Below are 15,442 nucleotides of genomic sequence, written 5' to 3'. Positions count from 1 at the left end.
AAACTTGTCTTCGTTTCTTATTTCATTCCTGTCCCTTTTGTCTCTTGTTTTAGTGTAACATGGAGTCACAAAGGATCTTGAGATCATCCGCCTCAGCGGATAGAGCGACTGACGGTGATCCACAACCTGCCGTAGATCCGCCTCAGCGACACTACCTTCCTTGTGACAGGGATTTTTCATTCATCAAAAGAAAACTAAAAAGACATGATAGGGTATACACCTTACACGAGATAACCGAACTTATTATTACTTTGAGTAATACGATAGATAAGTTTACAATCAAAGAAGTTAGCACAGAAGATATACTAGATTTTCAACATTGGTGCCCAACCTACTATAAAAAGACGTGCATTTCTGAGGAAACAAGAGGAAAACGTGTTCATGTTAAGGATAAGATATCTTTTGGCATAAGTTCTTTCATGCGCTTTACCTATGGAACAGATTGTTTGTAGGTCTTTTATTGATGGGTTCATGGAACGAACCTATGGTTCGTTCATGGAACGTTCCATATTTCATGGAACGAACCTCTTAAGTTAACAATCAATTTATTGAATTTCTCACAATACTTTGTTATCCATCCGGTAAAATACCACTTAAAAAAGTGAGGCTCCAAAATATTGGTAAGTTGTTACCTTATATACCTGATAATGTCAGACAGTTATATGACGAATTAATGGAGTGGCCAACAACTGATAGTCCCACTACTGGGGGAGATGAACATGACATCCAGTAGGAGGAAACATGGGATTTTGAAGCATTCAAAAAATGACTGAATGTTTGTATTTAAAACTGTTACTTAAAAATTGTATTTTTTAGGTTAAATATACACTTTTTTTAAACAAAATGAAGGTTTTTTTGTGTCATCTTAGGAATGTAAACAAAAAAGTTCTAAGTCGACCACATTTTTGAACATTAATATCATATATGTATACATATTATTTTGCACTAAGAAGTATGAAACATTACATCTAAAAGTGTCAAAAACATTCTCAAATTTTTTGGTAACAATTGTGCAGATGTCAAAGGTACCGAGACAGTTTTTGGAGAAATACAGGACAGAACCCGGAGAGCCAAAAATATTATTATATATAATGTACCTGAAAATCATTCCAGTGAATCTAACATCCGTGCTGAACACGATAGAAATGAGGTGCAAGGAATTCTCAATAAAATAGGTGTAACGAACAACACCTTTAAAGCTTTTCGCCTTGGTCGACTAACTGATAAACCAAGACCTCTTAAAGTCGCATTTAATGATTCAGCAATAGTTATCTCATGTTTAAAACAACGTAGATCTTTAATGGGTTCTAATTTGCGCATTGGAGCTGATCTTACCCCTTTACAGCGTGAGAAAATAAAGGCCGTTTATCAGGAGTTAGAATTCAGAAAAACACAGGGTGAGAATGATTTGAAGATCAAGTACTTTAATGGGGTTCCCAAAATCATTGTCAGTAAATCCAATAATTCAAAAAACGATCATTGAGCTTATATTTTCAGAATGTTGGCGGTATGTGCACTAAACTTCAGAATTTCAGACATGCTGTGAGTCTCTCTAGTTATGATGTTATTATTATTATTGAAACATGGCTTACACCTAGAATCTTAGATGCTGAATTGGGATTGAGTGACTTTAATGTGTATAGACATGACAGGGATCCTCAAACTAGTTCAAAGACTCGTGGTGGTGGTGTTCTTATTGCTGTCCATAAGAGCCTTAATTCAATGTTGGTTAGGCCTATGGATTCCTCTGTGGAACACGTTTTTACACAGGTAATGTGTGGCACAAAAAAGTTAGTCATTGGTGCAGTGTACTTTCCTCCACGTTCATCTGGGTCAGTATATGAGGAGCATTCCACCTGTATGTTGGACTTAGCGGATAGATTCAGTGATTGTGAATTCTGTATTTGTGGTGACTACAACCTACCTGAAGCATCCTGGGATAATCTTAATAATGGTGTTACAGTTGAGTGTCCGCATCACTCTCCAGCAAATATTATTTGTACTTGCTACAATTTTCAAAATATGTCACAAGTAAATGCTTTGCCTAACCTTAATAATAAATTTTTAGATCTAGTTTTCTGTACTCAGAGGGATGCAGTTGTGTCGATTTCAACTGATATTCTATTGAATACTTCGCAACATCATTCAGCTTATACTATATTGTTACATGCAGCTAATTTAAATTTGTTTCTTAAATATGATGTCTTCTATCATGATTTTAAAAAATGTAATTATCAAGTTTTAAATGAATATTTAGCTTCAATTCCTTGGAACAAGGTATTAGATGAATCAGATGTAAATTGCTGCTTAGAAAATTTTTACCATATTTTATATGATGCCATCAATATGTTTGTTCCTATCAAACGGTTTAAATCATTAAACTTTCCAGTTTGGTTTTCGCGAGAATTAATTGAGCTTGTCATACAGAAAAAAATAGCTCACAGGAATTTTAAAGCTTCAGGCAACTCATATGAGGAGTTTTCGATGTTAAGGGAAAGATGTAAATCATTACAGCAGTATGTTATAAGAACTATTTAGAGAATATTCAAGCAAATATTTCAAGTAATCCCCACTCTTTTTGGAGGTATGTTAGTACTACACGTGGGTCTAGTGCTTATCCTAATGTAATGTCTAATAAAGGTGGGGATGTAATAGCTCAGAATGGTGATGAAATAGTTAATCTTTTTGCCAGTTATTTTTCAGGTACATATAATGATGGTGAGTATAATGTACCTAATTTTAAATTGGACTATAGTGTGGATTTTCAGATTCTGAAGTTTAGTGTGACTGATGTTTTCGAGGGGATTATGAGTTTAAAAACTACATACTCTTCAGGACCTGATGGTATACCTGCAGCACTTATTAAGAACTGTATTTTTTCCCTTTGTAAACCTTTACAACAAATTTTCAATTTATCATTATCATCATCTGTATTTCCACAATATTGGAAAAATAGTTTTCTTACACCCATCTATAAATCTGGCAATCGCGAGTGTGTTAACAACTATAGAGGTATAACTATTCAATCAGCAATCCCGAAACTTCTTGATAAATTGGTATCGATAAATCTCACCTGGGCTTGCAGAAACATAATTATTGATGAACAACATGGATTTTCTAACGGGAAGTCAACAGTAACAAACCTTGTCAATTACCAACAATACTTGTTGGGTGCATTTGAGAATAAAATTCAGGTCGACAGCGTTTACACTGATTTCTCAAAGGCCTTTGACCAGGTTAATCATAGTCTTTTGGTCCACAAACTTCATGCATCTGGCTTTGGTGACCTCATTGTTAATTGGATTAAAAGTTTTCTGATGGGACGTACACAGCAAGTACGGATTAACAATTATATTTCAAAAGAATTCCATTGTTATTCTGGTGTACCACAAGGGTCTCACTGTGGTCCTTTGTTTTTTAACTTGTTCATTAACGATATTGGTAAGGCTATCAAAAACTCACACTTCCTGCTATTTGCTGATGATCTTAAGCTATTTCGTTGTATACATAATAAATCGGATAGAGATCTCCTGCAAGATGATGTAAATAATATATTTTTATGGTCAAAACAAAATGGTTTAAGCTTAAATCCAACTAAATGTTCTTGTATTTCATTTGGTCGTATAAATAATCTAATAGCTAATAGATATGTTCTTAATGATGTACTCTTGGATTCAGTTACTGAGATAAGAGATTTGGGTGTATTATTGGATTGTGCATTGACATTTAGAAGCCATTTTCTTAAAATTAAGAAAACAGGATTTCGTAATCTTGGTTTTATTTATCGTAACAGTCATGATCTCTCACCTATTGTGTTTAAATTATTGTATTGCTCTCTGGTACGCTCAGGTCTTGAATACTGCTCTGTTGTTTGGTCCCCATTTCATCAAGTATACATTGATGGATTGGAGAGCGTTCAGAGGAAGTTTCTAAGATCTTTAGCTTTTAAAGCACATATTAATATAAAAAATACTGATAATTATTTCATAGATTATTCTATAATAATGTCTCAATTTAACATTACTACATTGAAGAACCGCAGGTTGAGAGCTGATATGTTATTTTTGTTTAAAATTATAAACAACTTTATGAATTGTCCTTCGTTATTAACCAATGTACACTTAAACACAATACATAGAACTCGACACACTGCACTCTTTTATATTCCTTTTCATAGGACTGATTATGCTCGTCATTTTCCCTTGTCGAGAATGCTGAGCTCTTGCAATGACCTCCTATTGGATCCTTTCTGTACAAACATTAACGTTTTCAAAAGGCAACTTAAGAATGTAATTATCAATCTAGATATGTGATATTTTTTTTATATATATATATATTTTTTTTGACTTAATAATAACTTTTGTGATTTGATATACTGTTTTAATGTACAAATTTTAACTGTTTACTTGTTTCTTTGTTATTGTTTGATGTTTCTTATTGTTCTATATTGTTCTAAAATTCTATATTGTTTGATTGTGTACATGATCTTTACTTTTTACCATTTATTGTATTTTATTGTAAATGGTTCTACCGTTGAAATAAATAAATAAATAAAAATAGATGACTAATACAGATCTATAGTTTTTTTTTCAGTTTCCCGAAGAATGGTTTTCATGAATTAGAACGTTTTTGTTGACACCGATTCAAATGTTAAAGATATTATTTAAAAAATATAGAAAACATGATATGAAGCTAAGTGCTAGTCTACAGTGTCAGCTATTGTACCTACCACGTTTATTTTGAAAGGCGTTTTGATGCCAGTAGACAACCCCAATGCATTACGGGAAATTTTAATATAGTAGGCTGATGTCACGAATGCTTTTGACAACTAAAAATAAGTCTTGTTTTGTTTAATCAGTGATTTTGCAATATCTAGTCTATTTTGGTTTCTTAAAGGAAAGCAGAAAATGAAAAGGTATAATAATATTTCTAATATGGATATGAGAGATATGGTTGCTATTTATTGTCAGCAACACTTTAATGAGCGAGCAGCGAAAAGAGAATATTTAAGAAGATACCCAAACAGGCTGCAACCCAATCACCAAACATTTAAACATCTATTTCGAAATTTAGGCGAAAGTGGTTCATTTCGTCCTAAACGAGACAACTTAGGTCGACCAAAAATCATTACGCCTGATCAAGAAGATGAAGTGATGGTTCGCGTTGACGATAATTCTCAAGTAAGTACACGACGTTTATCTTCAGCGTTGGGAATCAGCAAAACTTCAGTTTTAAAAATCCTACACCGTGAGCATTTTCACCCTTACCATTTTACACCTATGCAAAATCTATTACCAGCAGATTTACCTTTAAGATGCAGATTTGCCAATGATATCCGAAACAGGCAAAATCTTGACAACTCTTTCGTCGATAGAATATTATTTACGGACGAAGCTACATTCACACGCCATGGTGTTTTTAATTTAAGGAACAATCATTTCTGGGATACTAAAAATCCCCATGTTAAGAGAGAAAGGCATTTCCAACATGAATTTAAAATAAACATATGGTGTGGAATCATTGGTAATCATTTTTTAGGGTCACGCGAGTTACCTCGTAATTTGAACAGTGAGAACCATTTACATTTTTTACAAAATGAGTTTACTGATTTGTTGGATGAATTACCATTAAACTTAATTTATATTTAAATGGGAATAAGCCACAACTAAAGGTTAAAATACGTTTATTGACGTTTCAATTTCCACTTCGGAAATCGTTCTCAAAATACAAACAAGTTCGTATTTTGAGAACGATTTCCGAAGTGGAAATTGAAACGTCAATAAACGTATTTTAACCTTTAATTGTGGCTTATTCCCATTTAAATATAAATTAATTTAAAATGCCACAAGAAAATAGCTTCAGAACAACCATTAAACTTGAGGCAAAATATGTGGTTTATGCAAGATGGTGAACCACCACATTATACAAGGACAGTGAGAACATGCAACCAACTTTGGGAAGAAATAAATACTGCAGCAGTTTCTATTGAACCGATGATGCTATTTAATATGAGACTATCTTTTATGCAACGGATTGCTAAATGTATTGAGGAAAATGGTGGAGATGTCGAACACTTACTTTGACAAAGAGTTTAATCTTAATTAGTTTAACTATTTCTTAATTTGGTTTGAAAAATAAAATGTTTATGACTTTAATTTAATATAAAACGTAAAATGTTTGATGTCAAATCCAATTATCCTATTATTTTGTCAAACCATATTATTAATTATCCTGTTGATATATTTATTTTATTTAATATTTCGTTAGCTATGTACTTTATTAAAGATATTTCATACCAAAATTCAGAAGTATTAATGTTTTTGTCTATTTTTCTTTCATTGCCTGGAGTAATTGCGGTAAATCAGAATTATGCAGTTGATTTGTAAAATACGATTATCTCGAAAACTGTTGAGTTTTAAAGTTATTAATAAGCATACCTTTTTTATGTTAAAATAATGTATCTTTAATACTTTTTATCAAAAATATCGATACCTTAAAGAACAAAAAAGTTAGGTGCAAATTTATGCCACATATGTGGCGCCCTCTATCAGCTACATTAAAGTGTGCATCAAATTATAATTTCTTATATTCAATAGTACCCAGTTGTAAATTTTTATACATAAATGTTAACAAACATAAAAGTTATAGCGAAAAATAAAATTTAAAATTTCCACTTTAACACCCTGTATCTTTCTTAATATCAACATTTTACTGCAGACTCAGTAAGCTCAAGACTGGTAACTTCATTTTTTATCTTTATTACTATATTAATCTTAAATAATTCAATAATATTACCTAAAGTCAAAATTAAAATCTAATTGATTATAAATAAATTGTTGGAAGTGCATTCTCATGATTTTTCTAGTTCTTTACGCAATAAAATAAACCTTAATGTTTTTTACTTAAGTTTTTATAATATCTTTTTTATATACATGTATGATTATCACATGTTCTTTTGCTGTGCTAATTTTGTTAATTTGTAAACTATACCTAGTTTCAATTAATTGTTTTATACAACTTTAACTCTTAAATGTCCAGTTTCGTAAGCTTTTTCATATTTTTAACATCATTGACTGCTACATGTCTTTGTAAGGTAACACACATTTTTTAACTTCTCTATGGATGTTTGGTTTCATATTGTTCTTTTTAGATGAACTGATGATGCTTTCTGAGCAGATAATATGCCGTCTTCAATAAATAGATGAAGTAGCCACGAGTAGCCTTCGAGTGTACCTTAGTTTATTTTGGATTGACGGTATACTCCTTTTCTCGATATATCTATATATATATATATATATATATATATATATATATATATATATATATATATATATATATATATATATATATATATATATATATATATGTATATATATATATATATATATATTTATATTTGGGTAATTTCATTTTTTATAGATAACTATGACGGAATCTGGATCTTCTAGTAGTGAATTAAGAGCAGAACTTTCCGATAATCATGCTGTGTCGGGTTATTCGCGAAAGATACCTATTAGGATGAATGATTGGCAGAAAAATGTGTGCAAAGTGAAGCGAAATTCAGGGAACTCTTACATTTCAAAAAATACCAAGAGGGAAGTTGTTGCCCGTAAGATTGGACCTCCTTGTAAATGTGGATGTTTTGAGAAAATAGGCGCAGACCAGGTAACCAATGTTTTCGAGTCCTTTTGGCAAATTGGAAACTATGATCTACAGAACACTTACTTGTCAAAGTTGTTAATCTGCAATGACGTAAAAAGGTCCTACGTAAAGGGGCGACCAAGCCGTACATTGAGACGCATTCAGTATAATCTGACTGTTGATCACGTTACTCGTGCAGTTTGTCGTACTGCTTTTTATAACATTCATGGAATCTCTGAAAAACGGGTTCGAATTGTACTTGAGAAAACTAACCAGACTGGCACTGTTACCACGGACCAAAGAGGCAAGAGTGAACCAGCAAAGAAAATAGAAAATGAAGATCTTTGGAAAGTAAAGGAACACATCATGGTACTACCTACTGTCACCAGTCACTATAGTCGCGCTAAACGTCCTCATCGAAAATACTTACCCGTTGGACTTAACATTAAAACAACTCTATTCTCTCTGCAACGAATGGCTTACAGAAAATTACCCTGGTTACAGCCCGGTAAGTGAGCACTATTATCGCGATACATTTAATAGGCAGTTTAATATTGGTTTTGAGCCTCCAAAAAGCGACACTTGTAATTATTGCGATAAAATAGACATAAAACTAAAAAATAACCAAGTCAGCGATTCGGAGGAAAGTGTAACTCAAATAGAGAACCTTAAACAAGAGAAGGAGATACACCTGACTCGTGCAAAAACTGGTCAGTCCCTTCTTAAGAATCTTAGAAGTAATGCAGACGACTCACTTCTGGTTATAGCGTTTGATCTACAGCAAGCCTTGCCGACACCAAAACTAACTACTGGGATTCAGTACTACAAAAGGAAAATGTGGACCTATAACTTTTGCATCCACAATGTCAAAACCGGTTCTTCAACGATGTATCTTTGGGATGAAAGTACAGGAAGACGTGGATCATGTGAGATTGCCAGCTGCTTGTATGATTATTTGTCTAAAACTGATGTTAACTTAAAGAAAGTTTTTATGTTTAGCGATAACTGTTCTGGACAAAACAAAAATTTAAATCTTGTTTTGACAAATCTACACTTTATACACAAAGACCGGTTCACAGAAATTAAACACTATTTTATGATACCTGGGCACTCGTACCTTCCTTGTGATAGGGATTTTGGGAATATTGAGCATGAAATAAGAAATAGGACTGTATATCCCTTAGATCACTATAAGGTAATGATTGAAAGATGCCGCCGAAAGAACCGGTTTACCGTTGTCCAACTTACGCAGGATATGATTTTAAATTTTTCCGATCTTCAAAAGAAAATAACTAAAGTTCAGATGGTTGGTGCTAAGTTTAAAGATGGAAAGATCTTTGAATTTACAGAGAACTTCAAGCAAGGTTCCTATGTTCATTCTGCTTATAATTTTGAAGTGAAAACGCCAATCAAACTACAAAAAGGTAAGGTAACTAAAGTTCAGATGGTTGGTGCTAAGTTTAAAGATGGAAAGATCTTTGAATTTACAGAGAACTTCAAGCAAGGTTCCTATGTTCATTCTGCTTATAATTTTGAAGTGAAAACGCCAATCAAACTACAAAAAGGTAAGGGGCAAAATTATGATCCCAATAATTTTAATTTGGCCAATGAAGCATCGACGAGACTTTACAGTACCGCCATTAAAATACCAGCCCCAAAAATAAAGGATATTCTTGACTTATTGCCGTATGTACCTCTACCTTGGAGTCGATACTTTACTAAAATCATACGACACAAAAGAAGCGGTCACGGATGAAAATACAGAAAACCAAGACGTTGAGGATGATGATCAAATAGAATACAACCCCCGAACTTGACTAATTATTTGTTTTTGTCTTCTAGTTTTTTCTTATGTCAGTTTAACTCTAGGTTTCCACCGTTTTGTGATTTGTTTCAAATACCTTAGTCACTTGAATTTTTGTAAGAATAAAACGTTTAATTTCTAAAGTTGTTTTAAATCAATAAATTTTAATACATAATTAAAAATAAAAACGTTACAGAGGGCACTATCATACCGTAATTTGGAGTAACTTGAGACGATGGGATTACTTGACACAATTTGTAGACACTATTATTTTTCGTCGATTTGACATCCCGGTTAATACTGTTAGTGTTGTTTTAATAGCAAAAGGTAGCTAACGTGTGGTTGTTGACCATTAGTAATTAAATTCTTTTGTCTTATCTAAGGTAAGTTGATAATTTTTTTAATAAACATCAACTTTAAAATTGCCAAATTTCATGTAGTACATAACTTATATAATAATTTTATTCTATGACTAATATCCGAAAACAAGCAATTAGGCAATCCAAACCACGTGACATTTTTGATGATCACGTGACTTCTGGTTGGCACACAAAGGTTATATTTGTATCCATTTTTCATTGTTTATCTTCGTATTTTGGATTTCGTTTGGCTGTTTTCGTGTATTTTTTAAAACTTTTGTTTGTTATTTGTGAATTTTATAAACTTTACCACAATGCAAAGTGATTATTTAAAGAAATTATTATTGGAAACTCCAGATGTTGGAGAAAGGTAGGCAAAACAATTTTTATTTACTGTTCATTTTTCTTTGATATTTATCAATAATGATGAATTCTGCAAGAAATAAAATTATTTCTTTTATTGTTTTAGATATTTATTGAAGCTGAAAATAATTGGGGATTTAGATCCATATACAATTCACTCATCAGAATTGGATTTTACAATAAAGTGCATTCCACCAATTACAATTATAGATATTTATACATATCTGGTGAACTCTGACAGTTACTACTCTAAGGAGCAGATGAAAGCATACAAAAGCCTCCAGGCACATAAATATTTCACGTCTGGATTTATTTTGAAAGTTGGAGTAAAAATTGTTAATGATTTCTACATTATTGTTGGAAAGGTATGCTTTTATTTATTCACCTTTAAGAAATATATGGATAGCAGTATTAGTGTCTTTTGGATATATTGGTTCTAAATATTAGATTAATTTACGTTTATATATCTATATGAAACCAAACATATATGTAATTGCTATGATAGAAAAGAGAATAATAAACGGTCATGATTGTTTGTTCTAAAATTATTTTATGTGAATGTCTGATTTTAAATAAAATATTCTCAATCATTGTAAAGAACGCAAATACTCTGATAAAAATAAATTTTTGTATTTGAAGCATTCCCAAAAAGCTAAAATATTTTTTTTAGGTGAAGCATTCCCAAAAAGCTAATGCTAAACCGCTAGATGCTTGGGTGATAGCCAGTTCTGATGGGGACATAGCAAATGCACATTGTATGTGTATGGCCGGCAATAGTGAAGTCTGCAGCCATATTGCAGCATTGTTATTTGCAGCTGAGTATGCCCACGCAGCTGCTGAGAGCAAGACACAAGATCCCACTTCATGTACAGATGTTACAGCTACATGGCCAATGCCAGCTTTGTCTACAGTTGTGCCAATTGTTCCGTGTCTGGAAATGGATTTTGGAAAACCGTTATCAAAGCATAAATTCCCTGAAGTTCCAGATATGTCCAACCAGGATGTGGAGAATTTGCTAAAGAGAATGGAGAATTTGGGAAAATCATCAAGTTTGATGAGAATAGTAGAACCCTATGCCAGCAAAATAGATGCCACAAGACATATAAGCCTTCCATTATGCTTAAATATTTACAGAGAAGAGTATGAACAAAAATCATTTAAAGAATTAATGGAAATTGCCAACAAAATTGTTTTAGTGGTTACTAAAGATCAAGCTTATCTGATTGAAGAACATACCAGAGCACAATATGCATGTGATAATTGGTATTCCCAAAGGGCAGGCAGAATAACTGCTTCAAAATTTAAGGCAGTATGTAGAACGAAAAAGACATCTCCTTCTCTTAGCCTAATAAAATCAATTTGCTATCCTACAAAGCTTTCATTTAAAACGAAAGCAACTGATTGGGGCCTTAAACACGAAGTAAATGCTATTGAGAAATATGAAGAATATATGACGGAGGAAGAACATCATGAGGATTTTATTATAAATGATGTAGGACTAATAGTTAACCACAGGTGGCCACAAATAGGTGTATCACCAGATAAATTAGTTTATTGCGAATGCTGTAAAGGCGGGTGTCTAGAAGTAAAATGCCCTTATTTGCTTCATACTAATAATGTACATGACATAAATGAATATTTGGCATTTAAAAATTGTTGTTTAATTAAAGAAAATGATTTGGTGATTTTAAATAAGAATCATTCTTATTACTATCAGGTCCAATGCCAAATATTCATATCAAATTTATTGTATTGTGACTTTGTTATTTGGTCACCAAAAATTTTTTTTAGGCAACGAATTCTACCAGATTGGGATTTGTGGAATGACAATCTGAAACTTATTTTAAAATTTCATTCAGAAATTATAATGCCAGAACTCTTAGGTAGATATTTTACAAAAAGAGAAGGCAATGCCAAAGTTGAATACTGGTGTTATTGCAAAGGGGTGGATAATGGAAGCCCTATGTTAAAATGTGACAACGACGATTGCAATGTTCAATGGTTTCATTTTAAATGTGTTGGCATCAGTGAAACACCAGACTCGCTTTGGTATTGTCAAAGTTGTAAAATATGACAACATAATATTGTTACTCAGCTTTAAAATCGATTTATTCAAACTCTAATAACAAAATTACAATAACTTTTTAACTTGAATGAACTGACAACTGTAACCTTCAAAAACTAAAGTACAATGGTACAACTGTTCTATATTAGGCAATCCATCGATCTGTCAAACATAAACCACGTGATGTTTGGTTGGCACACAAAACTGTTGGTAACCTAAAATAAATGTAATTATTGATTTCTCTTATTTGTTTTTTGTCGTGCTTTTGAGTTATTATAGTTTTTAAAGAGATTCATTAGATTAGTTTTTTTATAAACTTTTCATTTTTGGTGATTGTGAGAGCTGAAAACATGCCTGTGACGTGTATAGTAGTGAATTGTGGAAGTCGAGCTGATCGTGATCATGTTCATTTTTTTCGTGTTCCTTCTGTTAGAAACTCGTTTATGTTTCCTCACCTAACTGAACTATCAAAAAAACGGAGGAACTTATGGTTAGCAGCTGTTAAAAGGGATGACTTGACCGAATCAAAAATTCGAAATCAAAGAGTATGCAGCAAACATTTTATATCAGGTAAACACCTATTATTTACAATCTTTCACATCACAACTCAATAAATTATTTTAGGTAAACCAAGTCCTTTAACTGATGAAGACCATCCAGATTGGGTTCCTTCCCAACATTTGGGTCATGTATCTATGGCGTATTCAAAAAGGAAAAGTGCAATTAGTAGGAGCCTTCGAATAAATAAAAGAAAAAAATTTGAAATATCTTCTGAGCAAGAGTCTGAGGTACCTACCAATTATCAAAATTTTATTTGCCCTTTTTATACAAAAGTAATGTTCATTCAAACATGATTTGTAAACAAACTCTCTGGAAAAAACTTCTATTTAACATCTATATATACCATAAAAGTACCTTCTTTTTTTAGTAATAAGTTTGTTTTATGTTTTTAGGGTGAACATGAAAATATGAGTTGTGAAGAAGAAATGTGTGGCAAGTTAGGAACTGCATCACAGACAGATTTAACAATGGAAGAATTGTCTGTTAAATTTGAGCAGTTAAAGTTTGCTTCACAAAAAATTGCAACTTTAGAGCAAAAAATTGAAAATAGTCCTTTTGGATTAATGGAAAACACCAGTAATGTGGGGAAGTGGAAGTACTATGTGGGTTTTGAATATGAAATGGTCAAAACCGTTATTTTCATGGAGGTAGAGCCTTATGTTGTGACTACTTCAACTACTGCATTAACTCCATTTAATATGCTGCTTCTAACTTTGACAAAATTAAGATTAGATTTACATTTTAAGCATTTAGCATATAGTTTTAAAATTTCTCCAAGCACTGCATCAGTTTACTTTGAAAATATTATTCATATCTTATATAAAAGGTTAAAATCTTTGATCATTTGGCCAGATCGTCTAGTCAGTAACAAAAATGTTCCTGGATGCTTTAAAGAAGCCTTTCAGGAAAAAACCACAGTAATTATCGATTGCTTTGAGGTTTTCATAGAAAAACCTGAAAGTTATTTAACTCAGCAACAATGTTGGTCTAATTACAAACACCACCATACAATTAAGTATTTGATAGGTATCACCCCTCAGGGAACTATTTGTTATATTAGTAGTGGTTGGGGTGGGCGAACATCAGATAAACAAATGGTAGAATTGGGCCAATTTTGTAATTTTATTTTACCTGGTGATGTAGTGTTAGCTGACAGAGGTTTTTTAATAAAAGATAGCTTAGGTATAATTGGAGCTAAATTGGTTATTCCAGCCTTTACAAGGGGGAAAAACCAATTACACCCATTGGAAATTGAGGCAACACGCCATATTGCTCATGTGAGAATTCATGTAGAGAGGATTATTGGAGTTATAAAAAATAAATTTAGAATTTTTAAGGCCACAATTCCTATTAGCATGCTTAAAAGAGGTAATTTAAATGATGATGCTAGCTTATTAGATAAAATAGTTACTGTATGCAGTGGATTAATAAATCTTGTTGAACCAATAGTACCTCTCTAATGTATTGTTTTTGTCCTATATTTATTAGTATTCATAGAACTAGTAGACATGGAAGACAAAAATTAGCAAAGGAACCTTTCCTTGTGACAAGTAGTATATAACATTTTTAGAGTGAAACTCCCTTTCTTTCAACATACCTTTGTAAATATAAAGAACTATCCTTTATGTAACACTACATTGTACTCAATATTGTAGATATATGTGAGTGTACATAAATAAATTACTTTTTAAACTTATTTGTCTACGTCAGTTCAAAAAAATGGTCATTATTCACTATTTTTGAATAGATAATAATACCCATTACTTTACCCGTGAGTAATAGTTCACTACTGATGGGTTGAAGTTAGGTTCAAGTGGTGCATGCCACTTTTAATATATTAGTCATATATAAACTGCAAATAAAATTACTTAAACTTGTTTATTTAATACAATAATTATTGTAATTTATTTCTATAATTAACTTAATATAATGGGTCCTTATATTTTTTAGGTTTATACCTTGTTTACTATGAATTATGACGTTTATGATTTTCAATGACAGTGACATTAGCGCATTTTTGTTGTGTTTATTGGAATTTGTAACATTTTGGATTTTTGTACAATAAAACTTTATAAAATATATCCACTGATAATAGCCATTTCCTATTTATTACATTTACAGTAGGTACAAATTTGTGCTTATAATTTTTTGGGAATGAATAGAACTTGAATTGACTATTTCTTGTTTTATTCATAAGACAGCATAACTTGCTAATAGTAGTCAACCAATTATTCAGCCGCATACTATTGGCAAACTACATTTATTTTTGTAAATTATAATTTTAATCTCAAGTAGTTGATAATTATATTTTTGTATTAATTAAAATAAAAAAGGTCGTAGAAAAAGTGTAGTATTCTAATCGCATGTAATGGCTATCATTACATGCTAGTTGAATAATATACTATTATCTATAACTCATTGTATTTTACATTTGACTTATAAATTTTTCTATTACAACATTTTAACAGAGGAGTTTCGCTCCCACCGTGTGTGCACTGGCACATTCACCCTTTTTTATTATAAGTACCACTATATTGTTATTTCTATTTAGGTTTTTTTATTTGTATGTGTTCAAGTTATTTGTTAAATTTACCTTCTTTGCCTTATCTATATTATTCTATTATGTTTCTATGGCAATAAAGCTTATTT

General features: G+C 31.8%; 2 protein-coding genes across 2 annotated transcripts; both read left to right on the top strand.

Moving 5' to 3' along the window:
* The first annotated feature begins 9,963 nt into the window (after positions 1 to 9,963).
* Positions 9,964 to 12,372, top strand: LOC140450071 (uncharacterized). Its single transcript, XM_072543496.1, has 3 exons — positions 9,964 to 10,174; positions 10,274 to 10,532; positions 10,838 to 12,372. Exons 1-3 carry the CDS (start codon positions 10,119 to 10,121, stop codon positions 12,239 to 12,241), a joined length of 1,719 nt encoding a protein of 572 aa, XP_072399597.1. The 5' UTR covers positions 9,964 to 10,118; the 3' UTR covers positions 12,242 to 12,372.
* A 10-nt stretch (positions 12,373 to 12,382) lies between these two features.
* LOC140450072 (uncharacterized) lies at positions 12,383 to 14,375 on the top strand. The gene is made up of 3 exons (XM_072543498.1): positions 12,383 to 12,802; positions 12,857 to 13,020; positions 13,186 to 14,375. The coding sequence occupies exons 1-3, from the start codon at positions 12,583 to 12,585 to the stop codon at positions 14,251 to 14,253; spliced, it is 1,452 nt and encodes a 483-aa protein (XP_072399599.1). The 5' UTR covers positions 12,383 to 12,582; the 3' UTR covers positions 14,254 to 14,375.
* The last annotated feature ends 1,067 nt before the right edge of the window (positions 14,376 to 15,442 follow it).

Source organism: Diabrotica undecimpunctata, chromosome 9, assembly GCF_040954645.1.
Source record: "Diabrotica undecimpunctata isolate CICGRU chromosome 9, icDiaUnde3, whole genome shotgun sequence".
Lineage (NCBI taxonomy): Eukaryota > Metazoa > Arthropoda > Insecta > Coleoptera > Chrysomelidae > Diabrotica > Diabrotica undecimpunctata.
Note: the sequence above shows the minus strand (reverse complement) of the source record. Positions and strands in the feature narration are given on the sequence as shown.

What these genes read in the sequence shown, in the direction of transcription:
- LOC140450071 (XM_072543496.1), top strand. Translation starts at nt 10,119, where the DNA reads ATGCAAAGTGATTATTTAAAGAAATTATTATTGGAAACTCCAGATGTT. An exon ending in ACTCCAGATGTTGGAGAAAG is followed by an intron (nt 10,175 to 10,273) that starts GTAGGCAAAACA and finishes TTATTGTTTTAG; the next exon opens with ATATTTATTGAAGCTGAAAA. An exon ending in TCTACATTATTGTTGGAAAG is followed by an intron (nt 10,533 to 10,837) that starts GTATGCTTTTAT and finishes TATTTTTTTTAG; the next exon opens with GTGAAGCATTCCCAAAAAGC.
- LOC140450072 (XM_072543498.1), top strand. Translation starts at nt 12,583, where the DNA reads ATGCCTGTGACGTGTATAGTAGTGAATTGTGGAAGTCGAGCTGATCGT. An exon ending in CAGCAAACATTTTATATCAG is followed by an intron (nt 12,803 to 12,856) that starts GTAAACACCTAT and finishes AAATTATTTTAG; the next exon opens with GTAAACCAAGTCCTTTAACT. An exon ending in CTTCTGAGCAAGAGTCTGAG is followed by an intron (nt 13,021 to 13,185) that starts GTACCTACCAAT and finishes TTATGTTTTTAG; the next exon opens with GGTGAACATGAAAATATGAG.